Source organism: Delphinapterus leucas, chromosome 5 (genome assembly GCF_059928025.1).
Source record: "Delphinapterus leucas isolate spDelLeu-1000000601 "Yukka" chromosome 5, BTC_Dleu_Yukka2, whole genome shotgun sequence".
Lineage (NCBI taxonomy): Eukaryota > Metazoa > Chordata > Mammalia > Artiodactyla > Monodontidae > Delphinapterus > Delphinapterus leucas.
The window spans coordinates 51,317,445-51,333,670 of record NC_143133.1 but is presented as its reverse complement, the minus strand read 5'-3'; the positions used below and the strand labels follow the sequence as shown (position 1 = coordinate 51,333,670).

Sequence of the window (16,226 nt, the reverse complement as noted above, 5' to 3'; positions counted from 1 at the left end):
TTTAATAGAACTTTACATCATCTTACCTGGATATCGAAATCCTTTTTTAAATAAAATTTTGGGTCCAACTATCTATTTATTTAGCTATCTGGGTAATTGTCAAAAAGGATTCTGCTTTTTAACTTATTTATCAATTATTTTTCCTGTCTCGGCCAAAGTTCATGAATGTCCAAGGTTTTGGTTCTGTCATGGGGGGACTATGTCGGGTGCAGTAGCAGCCTTTAGGCTCACATGTCATTGACTGACAAATGATTCTGGGTATACAATCTCTTAAAACAAAAAAGGCAACAAAACCAACTCTGCAGGGTGTGTGAACCCCAGCGCAGGTGAGAGGAGGGAGGCCTGTTGACGGTTCTGAGCAGTCGCCTGCATGTGTTTGTTCTGCAGTACCTGGTGTGTAAAAGAAAGCTGGAGAGTAAGAAGGAAGCCCTGCTGATCCTTTCCAAGGAGCTGGACACATGCCAGCAGGAAAGGGACCAGTACAAACTCATGGCCAATCAGCTTCGAGAGCGCCACCAGTCCCTAAAGAAGAAGTACCGTGAGCTGATTGTACGTATTGCGTCACGAAGAGTTCCAAAGTGGAAAAATTAAGACGTGAAAGTCATCACCCTACTTATTCCACGATCCAGTCCCACTTGCTAGTTGATAAGTACATGCTTCCGGATGCTTGCTCTGGCGCCCATGATCTTACACGCATATCTGAATGTGTCTGTGTGTGCCTATTTACTTAAAACTGTATGGAGGTGTTTTTTTTTTAAAAGAGGATTTGTGTTATAAATCTGCACTAATACAGAAGCCACTAGCTGCATGTGGTTATTTAAATTTCATTTTGAATTAATTAGAATTAAATAAAATTGAACACGGTCTCACTTATCACATCTCATGCCCTCAATCGCCATGGGGGGCTGGTGGCTACCGTATGGGACTGTGTTGATATAGAACATTTCCATGGTGGCTGCTATATTGGACAGTTAGCTGTAGGACATGTCCCTCATTGCAGAGAGTTCTATTGGACAGCTTTATATAAATGTTGTTCTAAAACTTGCTCTTTTCGCTCAGCACTTTATTTTGGACATCTCTCTAGGCCATATATACAGATTTAACTCACTTTTTAAAACAGTGCATAGTAATATTTCCATAATTTTTAAACCTTTCCCTTTCCTGGGCAATTAGATTTTCTCTAGATTTCATATGGCAGGATTTTTAAGGATGCAAATGTTACTGAAATGGAGGATACCAACTGCATAGCGCTACTTTGCATTCTCACTTAGTTTTTTCTCACTGATGCCATCTCTTTTTTAAGTGCTGACACTATTGCTTACGTTTAACCGTCTGTGCTGGGGTCATTGAACTGTCCTGGAACACAGAAGTACAGTAGAAAGATTCCTGAGGTTAAAATAATGTTGACTTGTATGTGGACAGCATCAGATAGAGAAGTACTATTTCCTGAGCATTTATCATTCACCTGACATATTTATGTATTCCCAGATGGCACACGAGGGAGAGAAATTGAATCCTTTTAAGACAAAAAGTCTGATAGGACTAGAAGTTCTCAGTTAATTTTCTTTTATTTTGAGCATATCCTATCCCCACCCCCCAAATTGTTCTGCCCATAGAGAAAACTCAAGTATGTGTGTGCATTGTATGTGTCCATTACTATTCCTCTGGATCTATTTAAAAGAGGAGCTCAACTCAAACCAAATGAAATACTATTTCTGTTTAGGCTCTGCTCAAAAGTAATTTTGATAAATCCAGTTTATTTATTTGGCTCACATAGGTTTAGAAAATATACAGATTGGTCCTAATTGGAAGTGATTCCTTAGAGGTTTTCCCAAAATGACTGTGGTTCAGTTTATAGTTTAAAATTTTTAAAGTATATTTGAGTTTGGTTCAGCACATTGTTGGTTGCAGGGGGCGGGAGAGGGGAGGGTCTGAATTTAGTTCATAGTTCGGTTCAATTTCTTGAATCTACACGCATCTAATTTTTAAAAAATAAAACACTGGTTTCTTTGTAGGATGGAGATCCATCACTTCCCCCTGAAAAGAGGAAACAGGTAAGACTTATTCCTGATCTTTGACAACTCTCAGAATGTTCGTATTGATGCCTTTCAACAACTGGGGGATTAGGGAATCCCAAACTGTATAGAGAAATCTTCTAACTTCCCAGAATCATTTTGTATTACTGGGGGGAGTGGGTGCTAGAGAAATACTGCCTACGGAGAGGGCCTAAGGACTGGGCGAAGGAAACGCAGTGAAGTCTAACAGGGTGGAAGAGGGCACACCAGTTGACTGTGCTCCCTTTCTTGTTGGGACTCCTTTTAGAAAACCACAAGTTGAGAGCACACTGCTAGAGGACTTTAGCTTACTGTTCTGTGGATGGATGCCGTTCTGCTATTCAGCTCCTGCCGCTTCGGACTTTTAAAAGCCATCTCACTAAAACTCATAAGCCATTTATGTTCTTTTCTCCTAAATGGTAACCAACATCGTTTATTGCATATCCATTTTCCCCACGGATTTTGGAGGCCCACTTTTAGCAATGGACAAATCCATGTGTGTGTGTGTGTGTGTGTGTGTGTGTGTGTGTCTGTGTGTGTGTGTGTGTGTGTGTGTGTGTGTGTCTGTGTGTCTTTCTGTTCTGTTCCACTGAGCTTCCTGTTTTGTCCTGTTTGTACCACATTATTCTGTTTTTTGTTTATAATACTTGTAATAATACCTGTTTGGGCTATTCTCCTTCCCTTTGCTCTTTCTTTTCAGATGTTTCTTGTTTCTTTTTTTAGATATAACTGACAAATACTTTATCAAGTCCTCCTCTGATTCCCCCTCCAAACCCATCCCTATTGGTATTTTGATTGGGGTTTTGTTAAATGTATAGATCAATATAGGGACAGTTAATACTTTTATAGCATTATGTCCAGGAATATCGTACATCAAATTTTTTAATCCGGTTGCATGCATATATATAGATATATTGCGTTTTAACACTTTCCTCAACTTTACAATTGTTCTGTACTGACATACCCTGACTTACAGTCTTTTATGGGCTTGAGGGGAGCCTGGATGATGGTGATGTTAGTGCTGTGTGTACCATGTTATGGGAAATGCTCTGCATCAGAACAGGACTTCAAAACTGGTGGATGAAAATAAGGACGCAGGAATTGTTTGCTGTCTTCATAGCTGTAAAGGCTAAGACAACATCCTGTTTTTGTTCATCGATCATATACCTGGCACAGCATATAAACTCCTTGGATTCATTACCTTGTGATTTTTGATGCTGAATAAACAGTAGACGCGCATGCACACATATGCGCGTGCGCGCGCACACACACACACACACACACACACACGACGTTCACCTTTAAATAACAACTCAGTCCTATGGCTATCCTTTCAGTCATTCAGTTCTGCTCACTCCCGCACTCCTTTCCTATTTTATTTGATTATTTTGTAATGCTCCAGGTTTGATTTAAAGTCAAAATTTTCTATGGAGCTAATTGATGTGTTTTTTTTTTTTCCTAAACAAAATGACACGGAAAGTTAGCATAAATGTTTAAAAATTGGGATCCTTAATGTGGAATTGCTAATGTTTTTGTTTCTGTGTTTTTGGTGGCTACGAGCCGTCGTCTTTGCTGCGATTTTAGAGTTTGTTAGTATTCATGAAGGAGTTTTACAGTGTAAGTGGATTCACGTTCCTTGACTTTATAATAAAAAATTTACATTGACTGAAGAGAATCTGATGAATTCCAGTAAGTCTGTCAAGCTGCATTCTTACAGCTCTAAAAAACAAACAAACAAAACAAGTTCGATGTCCTTAGCGCTGGCTTTGTAGCTTTTAATATGGCATTTGGTTTCTGTCCCTTTAGGATTTAGTGCGGTGATGTAAGCTTGCTCTGCACTCTTCCTGCCTGGGATGGATGACATAGGACGGGCCGGGGTGCAAGTGACAGAAATTCTAAGCTGCTGAATCAATAAAGGAATCGATGCCCTTGCATAACCACAAGTTGAGAGGTAGTGGAGGTCTCAGATGCTGTACTGTCATCGTGAACTCATTCTCTCCTCTCTACCACACTTAGCAAAGAAAAATACAGGATACCCAGGTGAATCTGAATTTCAGATAGACAATGAATACTTTTTTAGTATAAGAGTATGTACCATGCAATATTCGCGACCTACTTATGCTAAAACATTATTGATTATTTATCTGAAATTCACATTGAGCTGGGCATCCTATATTTTATCTGACCACTCTACCGTTATGCCGATTTTAACGTCAGCTTCCTCTTGAACTTAACATCAGCTTTCCTCGGAGCAGGAAAGGCAGGAAACCCAGCCTTGGAATGTGAGTCCTTCCCTCCAGTTTCATTGGGCCATTGTAGGACGTACTCCCATTCCTGGTCTACTAACATGCACTGGGAGGGTACTATACATTAATTGGCTTAGATTAATCACCTGGGATAGAAGGGCTTAGGGAGCCAGCAATGCCACCCGCCAAACTAATTGTGTGGCCTTGGGAAGTTTCCTTTGGGTGTCTGAGACTCAGCTTTCACATCTACGAAGTGGGAATAAATATGGTACCCACCACATAGTGTGGCTGTGAGCAACAAATGAGATAACGTACGCAAGTAGAGTCCTTAGCACAGTGCCTGGCACCGGGTGAGCGTCAGTAAATATTTATCATCTTCTCTTCCTTATCATCCCTTTCTTTCTTAATCAATCATATATTAATGTGCTGTTGTCAGGACCCTTTTGGCTACCCTTGGCAGCTTGAAATAGCTTGGGCCAAAGAAGAAGTTCCTGGCTCATAGGGCCTCAAAAGGGTTGGGTAAGCAGAAATACAGCCAGGCCTCAGGACCAGCTACCACCTGGACTCAGGTGCCCCCAGCTCTCTCCTCTGCCCTCAGCATTCTCTGTGTCAGCTGTCATTTCTTTTTCTGGACCTGCTTTCTCTGTAGAATAGGAAACGTGGCTGCTGGTCACATGAGGGCTACAGACCCCACGTCTTTGACCTGTAGGAAAAAGCTGCTCCCTGAATCCCAGGGGAGAGCTCGCCTAGGCCAGGCTCAGGCCAGGGGTCCATTCGAGTCAGCTGGGCATGGCCAGGCATCCTGTAGATACAAGGCTGCTTCTACTGTTGTCATGTTGACGGGGTGCTGGGTAGACCATGTGTTAACCATCTGCTGTACATGCCTTCTTGAGAGAGTCTTGGAATGATAGATAATAACGATGGCAGCCAGTGTTTCTGAATGCTCACTCTTGCAGTCTGTCAGACCCTGTGCCCAGCATTGCACCGTGGATGATCCCATTTAATTCCCGCACAACCATGGGAGTCGGCGGTTATTATTATGATTGCCATCAGACAAATGAGGAAATTTAGGCCTATGATGGTCAAGTAAATTACCCAAGGGAAATAACGTAAGTAATTGGTGGAGCCAGAGTTCAAAGTCGTGCAGTCCACTCAGAGCTCATGCTTAGAACTCGCCTTGTAGCTCGGGCAACCAGACCTTCCATTTACTCAGGATCATTGCCATTTTTACCTCTTGTCCTGGCATAATCTGTATTAGTGCTCCCTGTACTATCCAAAGTGTCTTGGTTTGGATGATAAATAATATAGTCACCTTAATTCTAGTAGGGATGCTATGAGCAGACAATCAACAAAATGATTAAAATATATAGGATGTTAAATGGTAAACAGTGCAATGGAGAGAAAAATATAGCCCAAAGCCAGGGAGGGAATTCTGGCTTAGTAATGGAAGAAACGTCTCGATTAACAGTGGAGGAGAATAGTTCCAGTATTTGGAAAAATAATCTTACCTGTTTAAAATATATGTTTTCAGATTTTATTTACATATAGTTAGTTTATTTATAAAAGCATGGGGTTGGTTTTTGGATGAGTGAGGGGGAGTGTTAAGATGTCCTCTTCATTAGCTCAGCGTGGGGAAGAAAATGCACCATTGAATTTGCAGGCACTGGTTACAATGAAACTTTCCATTTAGCCTGAAGCAGACAGCTTTGGCATCCGTGTATCCGGTACCGGAAAGGAGAGGCACAATTACCTTCTTAACTATTTCATCGGCAGGAACAGGGGTAGAAGCTTGCACCCTGACCTGGTGTCTCCTGTCTTATATCACATGTTTATCCCAAAGGCAAAACAGTAGGTGAAGTATTTACCCCTCCAGCTGCAAAACAGATGTACCTTGTGTAAGCGGAAGGCACTGGAACGAGAACCAGCTGCTGGGGTAACAGATGGGACCGGGGGGTCAAAAGATCCACATATTGGAAAAGGAAAAGGTGCCACATTGAGCCTCTTGTTGCCCATCAGCCTTGAAACCGTGGCTTCCTGTTCTTGACCTGAAGGAGGAATTTCTATGGACTCCTCCCCTGTTCATTTCTCAGCTCAGGAGAGATTACACTCATCACCCTGTTATGGACTGAATGTTTACATCCCCCCAAATTCATATGTTGAAACTCTGGTCCTCAATGTGATGGCATTAGGAGGTGGGGCCTCTGGGAGGGAGTTAGGATTAGATGAGGCCATGAGGGTGGAGTCCTCACGAGGGGGTTCAGTGTCCTTATAAGAGTCCCAAGAGAACTTGCTTTCTCTGCTCTGCTCTCTGCTGTGTGAGGACAAATCAAGAAATCTGCAACCTGAAAGAGGGCCCTTCCCGGAACCTAACTGTGCTGGCACCCTGATCTCAGATTTGCAGCCTCTAGAACTATGAAAAATAAATTTCTGTTGTTTATAAGCCACCCAGTCTGTGGTGTTTTGTTGTAGCAGCTCAAGCTGACTGTAAATGTATTGAGGGTTCTTCTCAAATATAAGTAGAAACAATACCCCATCCTCAGTCTTGGCAGTGCTTTGTGCTTTTCCGAGACCATGTATGCGTGTGTGTATGCACGTATATATCTATGTATGTGTGTCATCTCCCAGCTGTCTTCTGCGGCCACACTGCAAGTTAGGTCTTGCATAAAATCTCAAGGCAGCGTCATGGATGGCAGTAGATAAAAGCTTGGGTTCTGGCATCCAGTTTTGTGGATTCAAATATAACACTTCCACTTGCTGGCTGGGTGATCCGGGGCAAGCTGTGTTACCTTTCTGAGACTCAATTTCCTCCTCTCCAAAATGAACAAAAGCATGAGATATATTCATAAAGTTTTTATTAAGAATCCGTGTGATAATGCTTGTAATGCCCATTGCCTTCTACTTAGTGAGCGCTCAATGGGTGTTGGCTATTTTTTATTTTTCCTGTGACTTGCCCAAGGTCACACAGCAGGTTAATAGAGCAGGCCTAAAAATCCAAATCTGCTCACTTGTAGTTCAGTGTTTTAGTTCAGGGTTTTGTTCCATATTTAACTCTTAGGCTGTTTGAATGGGGAAGAAGCATAATCAACATTTAATCCACCCATTTTGGAAGTTCAAAGGTGAAGTGCTTTATCCGAAGCCCTCTGCTTAGGAGGGGTTGAGAAGCAGAAACTGAGCTAGGAGTCTTTACCCGTTAGGCCAGTGTTCTTTCCTGTGGCGGCCAATGTCTGGCCATAATGTCTTCCTGCTTTTTTGTCTCCTCCTTACAGGACAGCCAGAACTTTCATGGTTGTAGTTCTAGAGATATGGTTGTCGATCGAGGCTCTCTTTTAGAATTTAGAATCCTTTTTAAAACAACTCAATTTCCAATGGCAAATCATCCGTTGAAGAAGCTGTGAAGAAATCGTGACAACAGTGATTTCACTAATAGCTTCTCGCGGGATATTGAAATGAAAACTTCTTCTTGATACCCCAGGCAGAACTGTACACAGAGCACCTCTCTGCACTGCAGTGAGAGATCACCAAAATATCTCAAACGACCCTTTAAGTATTTTTCTTTTGCAAAACAAGCAGTTCCTCCAAAGGAGATAAAGGGGAATTTAAATTATCCTGGGTTAATCTTCTTATAAGTTGGGATTCTTTGGGGTCACAGCAACAGATTTTTCCCCATGCAAACTCCTCCTTGAATAAACAATCAAACACATCTCTGTCTTTCCCTGTTTTGATTTCAAGTCGAGATACCACGGGTGGTATTCCTCCCGGTCCAGGAGGGAGGCTTGGCTTTCTTCCCTTAAAAAGTGATGGCTTATTTAGACGGTGACATGCACCAGGATGACAACCCTGGAGAAATCAGAGCACAGAGTGGCCCTTTGTGGGATGGGAGGGAGCCTTTTACTTCAATAGAAAAGTCTTCTTGGTCAATCTTATTTTAGTCCCCCGTGACCACAAATCAGAGCGACTTTGTATATGCATCTCAGTTTGATGCTCAGAACCTAAAACTTCCTTCAAAGATCTCAAGTGCTTTGGGATGTTTCTTTTTATACCACTTCGAACAGTACAACTTCACTGTTACACCAGGGAAGCTGGGAAGAAATCCAGGGTTCAGCCTGCGGGAGTCCTCCCAAATCATAATAACAGTAATTTCATTCTGAGCATTCACACCTCCTGCTCAGAAGCCCTTCGGATCCTTGCAGTGATTTTTGTCAGGAAGGTGAGAGCATCCCCCAACTTAAACATGGAGGAATTTAGGCTCAGTGAGTCTAAAGAACTTGGGAACTATTAAGGGAGCCACTAAGTGGCAGATGCGGAGCCATAATGGCCAAGATTAAGCAAACATTTATTTAAATAGCAACCTTCTAAACCTACCGAAGAGCATTTGCCTGTGGGCCTGGAAATGCCTGCATTGGCAAGTGTGTGCTTGGAGACTGTGGGGTGAGAGTAGGCTGCCGAGGGCTCCTTGCACAGCCAAAAACTGTGTGTGGAATGAGTTCTTGGGTGGTTGTTTCTTGTAAATAAGAAAGCTGTCCCTGTAGCAGAGGTCATCGCTTGGGCAGTTGCTATGAATAGGGGGTGCTTGCTCAGCAAAGCAAGTTTCACTCTATTACTATTAACACAGAAGTCGCCGTAGACCAAAGCAGCGGAGTAGAAATTGCAATTAAATTTGCTATCAATCACACCGCTCAAGTACACTCCACGTTTTATCAAACATTTTTTTTTTCACATATTCTTGCTTAATCGAGTACTTTACCCTATTGAAGGTGTGAGTTTAAAGGATTCAGGGGTCAACGCCACGTCGTTGAGGAGCATTTTCTAAATCTGGTCTCTTTTTCTCTCTCACACTCTTCTTTTTTTTTTTTTTTTTTCAAAACAAAACAAAACAAACAAGCAAAAACCTCTCCTTGAGGAAGTGCCTAGGCCAGGGTTTTACCTGTCTCTCTCATTTTTTTCCCCTCCCATTTTTGCATTGAGTTTTAATATGTCAGCAAGTTGAGAAGGAAGTTATAGGATTTTCCGGTATACATCATTTTTACATTATGATGGAGAATGACTTTTCCATGGCTAGATTACTGAAGTGGTGTATATCTAATAAATTACAAAGATTTCAGGGTGACTTGAGGGATAGTAACTGGAATGTTGCCCCTTTCCCCTCCTGGTGTCTGGGCTGAATTATTTAAGGACTTAGGAGAAAACACATGGCCTTCCCGTTTTACTGCCCTTCCCAATGTCTGGCTAGTGCAAGGTTGGAAGGTTAATCTTAAACTTTTCATCACTTTCTTTCATTTTATTTTTATCTGTTGGAGAGGAAAAGCTTTTCCTCTACCCTCTTAGGTTCAGTGCATGGAGGCCTGCAAATTTAACTGACAAAAGACAGATTAACAGGAGAAAAAAGCAAACAATTTCATGAATATTTTACATGCACAGGAGTTCAGAGAGAAGAAGTGAAATTCAAAGAAGTGTTAAGACTTGGGGGCTTATATAGCATTTTAATAAAAGAGAGGGGGTTTGGGCCTTAAGAGATGATAAATTGTGGGAAAGTGACTAGGAGATATATGCGAAACCAATGGAAGATAGGGTTTTATTTTGGTTAGGTTTGTTTATGCAGACTCATCATGGTGCCAATGCTCTGTGTCCAGTGATTAGAGTTGCTGTTCTCTTCCTGGTACGGAGGGGATGGGACAACTCACAAAGGGAAATGTACGCCCTTATTTTTAGGCTGAAAAGGGGAGGGAAGAATATTCTCTGTATCTTCTGATTCTCAGTTGCCTTCAGATCAAAATAATCCTCATGGCAAAGGAGCATATTTTGGGGTGGCATATTCTGATCTTATCATACCCAACTTTTCATTTCTTACATCAGGGAGGAAAATGGTATATAGTGGATCCTTTTCTCCCCATCTAAAAGATTTAGGGCTGTTTCTTACAACTGGTATCCTGAACTCCCCCTTCCTTGTAAACCAGTCTTCGTTACTTGATCATTGAAAACAGAGTTCCTTCACAGAGACTGTCATTGCCAAATGTGATGTACCATTAAAAAAAATCTCCTCCCACTTCTCATAAGTTTCAAAAATGTATTGCATCTATAGTATAAATTTGGCTGTATTTTGTGACATTCGTTCATAAGGGAATTCAAATACAGTGGTAGAGGCAAGATCTAGAGTTTAGGATGCAGCAGGACCTGAAGACAGGGAGATCCCCTTGTCCCCGTTACTAATATGCCTCAGTGAGAATTTCCACAAAAAGGCAGAGAGGTTGAGGCGAGATGCACACAGTTGTCTCAACTCCCAGATCTCTGCCTTTGCAACAACTGTCAGGACGTGTAGTCTTCATCTGTGTGCAGAGAGTATTTCCCCGAGCCTCAAAGTCCCCACACCAGGGGCTGGCCTTGGCGGCATACTTCTGCAGACATCCGTTGTAATTGGGGGTTGACTTGATTCTTGACAAAGGAACGTGTGTTGGAATGGACAGCTGTAATGTCCTTTTGGCCTTGAGCCTCCCAGCTATGTTTTCATCAAATCTGTCTTCTCTCCCTTCCCCATCACAGTTTTAATAGATAAACTCCGAGCTAGAAAGAGTGACTTAAGTATATAGATTCTACAATATACTCCAGGATATTCAACATCCCACTATTATCTGAGAGAAGATGTCAACCTTTTAACGTCAGCCCTGGCTATATCTGAATATTTAAAAGAGGCTTCTTTTGAAACCTTTTCATGTTTTGCTATTTATGCTACCCACCCTGCCCCAGAGATTTAGAGGAAATAATCTCTAGGTTTTGTTTTCCTTCCCTGTGAAATCCTTTCAAGTGTTAGACGGTCTGCCACTTTTTCCCTGACATTTTCTTTACATAGTGCTGCTATTCTAAACTGATGGTCACAGAGTCCTTCTCAATAACACAGAGACAAAACGGTCTACATAGCTGATAAATTATAAGCAGGCACCGTGTGTTAGCTTGATGGATGGTTATAGTGAATGTGTGTGAGTCATGGGGGTTTTTTTTGGTCAAAAGAATTATGTGAATTTTTCTCCTCTATTTTGAGTGCTTTGAAATGTACTACTTTTCTTCCTTTTCTTTTCTTTCTTTTTTTTTTTTTTTTTGTTCTTTAAGGTGTATGTCAAGGAACTAGGCACCGTATCAGAATAGTCATTTTCTAGTTTTCAAAGTTATTGTTTGGGAGTTGAGGAGGTGGAAGGACTGAATAGAAAAGAATTGTGTGTTGACAAGTAAGCCAGCCTGTGAAATGTGAAAGAAAATTACAGTCACCTGCTTTAAAAGGGGGGTCTCCCTCCCCCTACCCTCCCCCAGGGGGTCAATTTGAAATCTGGGGTAGATTTACAGTGAATCCCCTTGGAGGCGATGTGATTCTAATTAACCATTGCTTTGCAGCTACTGTAGAAATTCTTGAGTTTATTTGGGTAGATTTCTTTTCGGCCAGGCTGCAGAGTAAATAATGTTTGACAGTCACATCACTGGGTCTCTGACTCGCTGTCTCCTAAAGTAGCGCTGTCCTTTGCTTCATGTGTCACTGGGACCTTTGATATATAACACGTGGGTGCCTGCTTTGCTGTAACATCCAAATACCGGGGAGTATCGCTGGGCTCAGTGCTATTCAGAGTGGGGCCTGAGGACCAGTGCCAGGCTGCAAGCTGCCCTTTCTGGTCCCTACGACAAGATGAGTGCAGAAATTGAGAGGAAGGGCTCAGAAACTTTTATAGCAATCTGACAGTATGTATGATTTTACGTCAGGTGAATCTAACAAACACTTAGGGCCTTGATGTCTTCTTAAATTTGTTTTCCTAGGAATTGATTTGTATTGTATTTTGCACAAGTAATGATCTGTGACAGATCGGAGGTCAAGGTCTTTCACCACTGATAGTTTGAGTTGTACGGGTTTAGCTCTTGTGGTTACATTGGTGAGCAAATGTCAGGGTCTTCCCACCCACCTGAGGGGCTCAAGCCATTGTTGATTCAAAAAGGGAAGGTTAGGGACGTTTCAGATTTTGTTGTTGTTGTTAAAGTTTTCACTGTTGCTCTTACAAACATTTCTTTCTGAACATCTCTTCCACCGTTTAAGAAAAGCAGCCTCCTGTGAAGGTGAATTTTGCTGTGTCTCCTGCAGATGGGGTGCTGAGATGCAATGTGCCGGTGGCAGCAGGCTCGCGGAGGCCACTTTTAGCCGCATGCCAGCACCTGCCCCGGGTGGCTTCTCCCGCCCCACCTCTGAGCCAGTCCCTCCAGCCTGGGGGTTCTGTCCCTCCACCTGGGGGAGGGATTATGCTGGCTGAGCTAATGTCTGGGAAGTGTTCTGGAGTTCCCGGAAGGAAAAGGAGAGGCCGCCCACTTGTCATACCTTGCGCTAAGGCAGGAGAGCTGCAGGACAGAGGGGAGGGACCAGGAAAAGAAAATTGGGAATTGAATCACCTCTCCACTTCACTGCTGTCCCTGGGGTCCGCCTGCTCTAGTGGCCTTGAACTGCTTTCCAAAGTGGACATCTTGTGATGTGAGGGAGAGAAGGAGAGAGGGAAGCCGCTTGCCTTTGCACCTACCTGGAACTTTCTCCGGGATATCCACAAGGCTCACGCTCACTCTCTCTCCTTTCTCAAGTCTTGGTTTAAGACTTGAAGTGTGGCCTTCACTGTGACGCCTTCCGTGGCCTTTCCCCAGCACACACTGTTTCCTTTACCTGCTGTATTTGTTTCCATAGTACTTATCACCCAGCTCCTCAGTCATTATTCATTTCGTTGTAATATAATGTAATTAATATAATATCATCTATTAACATGTAAGTTTACAAGGGCAAGAGGCTTTGTCTGTATGGCTCACTGCTGTATCTCCAGAATCGAAAACAGTGCCTGACACATAGTAGGCACTCCATAAATATTTGTTGTGTAAATGAACGGATGAATAAGTGAAGGGGCAGGATGACAAGGGAGCCAGCTGTGTCCAAGGAGCCATTCGGCCAGATGCATCCAACTGTCCACTGAGTGATCGAATTGGAGCCACTGCAAGGGCAGAGTCAAGGGGAGGTGACCAGCATTTAACCAGTGCCTGCTGTATACCAAGCAGTGTGGTAGGCATCCTAGGTTCATTATTCAATGTAAGTATCAAATTACTACATGAAGTATGTATGGTTAGCTCCATTTTACAGGTGGGGAAACTCAAGAGGTTAATAATCTTACCCAAGGTCACCCAGCCCAGTAAGTGGCAGAACTGGGATCCAACTTAGTCTATCTGATTCCAAAAAGAAATTTGAACATTTCCAAAAAAAGTCAGTGGATCACAGTGCCTCTTGTCTTTTTGCTTTTCTGTCTGTAGAATGGGGATTAATTTTCCTCATCCTTCACCAGATTTTTATCTGATGAGAATGGAAATCTGGGACAGTTGAAACACAACTACTACAAGATATGACTTGAAGTGTGGCTTTGCAAATATGGGGCTGAGAATTAGATCCCATTATTGAGTAATGTTCACAAATAAGTGAGTGGAAATCAGAGCTAGATTAAATCCAGCCAGTGGGGGTGAGGGGGGCTTCTATGCAATGCTGCGTGCCAGGCACTGGTTTCAGTAGTTTATTATTCCAGATATTTCCCTAGGCTGAGACCACAGCCTCCAGACTCAGCATATTATCTTTCGCTTAGATATATTTATGGAGCATCCGCTAGGTGCTTGGGGTAGACCAGTAGAGAGAACAAAGTTCCCTGCCCTTCGTGGAACTTCTGTCTTAGTAGGGAGAGAGAGATAGGAAATAAACAGTAAGTAATAAACATATGGCAATAAACTGTAAAGTAAATTACATGGTATATTAAGAGACGGTAAGTGCTATGGAAATAAAAAGTAGTGTAGGGGAAAGGGCTTGGGCGTTCAGTGGGGAGGTGGCCAGACTGCAGATTAGATCAAGTGGTCCAGGTGGGCCCCGTTGAAACGGTGCCGTTTGAACGAAGACCTGAAAAAGGCAAGGGAGTGAACAAGAGGTACCCTGGAGGGAGAGCAGTCCAGTCCAGAGAAAAGGCAGAGAGAGCAGCGCTGAGATGAGCTCCTGCCTGGTATATGTGGGGAACAGCCAGGAGGTGAGCTTCGGGGGAGCTGAATGGGGGGCTACCCTGACGGTGGAGACACTGGATATCCCGATGGATGGAATATGGGAGATAAGACAAAGTGAGGAGTCCAGAGTAAGCCAAGGTTTAATCTTTATATTCTTTCACTTTATTCCCTTTTGATTACCTAACATAACTCAGTATTCCCGAAAGTATTAGCATCAAAGTCTTTGGAGATTTAGCCACTATAGTTGTGCTCGTCTGCAATGTCTCTGGATTTGGGTTTCTTCAGCTATCACATGGAGGGAATCTAAAAGATAACTTTCAAATCCCTTGTGTGACTGTTTCTGAAAGATTCCTTTTTAGGAGTCATATTCCGATCTCTGGCTAGCTTCCCTCCCTCCTTCCTTCCTCCATTTATTCATCGTGGGTCTTTAAAACATTTGCTGGGACAAGAGCACTTCTTGGAGCAATGTACGTGGAGGCTGAGAAGGGAGAAAACGAGAATCTCTGCCTTTCAATAGCTCATTTCTTCTTGCTGAGGTTAGATAAGAGTGCAATAAGCAAGGTGAGAATTAGAGCAAATTAGCAAAATTCAAATAGTATAGAAGAAGCAGCTGTGGAGGTAAAGTGGAATAGTAAGTTAAAGGCTTGAGTGGAAAAAGCACGTAGATAGTTTGGGAGCATATGCAAGTTCGGGTTCAGGGAACCTGAGAAGGGTGGGAGCATGGTAAAGGGTGCTTGCGTGCTCCCGGGAAAGGGGCCGAGATGTGTCGATGAAGCTGGACTGAGAGGGGGAGGGGGTGTGGTGGAGAACTGCACACGGGGGCCAGAGGGATCTGCTCTGAGCAGGAGGAAATCTGAAGGAAGGGCTGACATCATGAAGATGGACTGGAAGGCGCTCACCCTGGCTGTTTGGTACTCTAGGAACTAGAACAGGGGAATAAGGAGGTGAGAAAAACAGCCCAGGAGACTGTTGAATTACCTCTGGATCCTGATGTCTGAAATCGTGACACCTCACTGGTCTCTCCTCTGGCTGACAATTTTGATCAAAATTCTGGGCATTAAGGTGGCAAAGAAAAGCTCATTAAACACGATCTATTTGAAGAAAAAAAAAACTATCCAAACAAGGAAATGAAATTAACCAAACAAGGAAATGAAATTTTTCCTATATTGTGGATCCAAAGTTAGAATTGAACTAAGACTACTTGCAAGAGTTTTTGTGAGGAGCTCTTAAATTAAAAAAAAAAAAAAAAAAAAAAAAATACCAACGCCTCCATCACTTGTCTGTGAGCCATTCTGGAAACAAAGAACACCCCCAAATTGAGGTTCACGGCCAACTTTATTTCTCTCCATGCAGTTGTAGTGGTGTGATTTGCACACTTGCTGCATTCATACATGTGTTTATTCTAATGGTTCAGCTGGGCTTGGATGATGGCTGCAGTAAGCCTAAGAAAGCCCCACATTTCTCCACTCCTCCGTTTCTGATTATATTTCATAAAGCTAATCTTTTTCTTGGAAATCTACCTTTTATTTTTATTTATTTATTTTTAACATCTTTATTGGACTATACTTGCTTTACAATGTTGTGTTAGTTTCTGCTGTATAACAGAGTGAATCAGCTATACATATACATATACCCCCATATCCCCTCCCTCTTGCATCTCCCTCCCTCCCACCCTCCCTATCCCACCCCTCTAGGTGGTCACAAAGCACCGAGCTGATCTCCCTGTGCTATGCAGCTGCTTCCCGCTAGCTATCTATTTTACATTTGGTAGCACATATATGTCAATGCCACTCTCTCACTTTGTCCCAGCTTACTCTTCCCCCTCCCCGTGTCCTCAAGTCCATTCTCTATGTCTACGTCATTATTCCTGTCCTGCCCCTAGGTTCTTCAG

General features: G+C 42.7%; 1 protein-coding gene across 1 annotated transcript in view; it reads left to right on the top strand.

The window, feature by feature from the left end:
• Positions 1 to 16,226, top strand: part of CCDC149 (coiled-coil domain containing 149) — a 96,920-nt gene that overhangs the window by 32,925 nt on the left and 47,769 nt on the right. The window contains 2 exon segments of the mRNA XM_022566616.2: positions 388 to 549; positions 2,016 to 2,054. Of these exon segments, the coding sequence (XP_022422324.2) occupies positions 388 to 549; positions 2,016 to 2,054 (201 nt within the window).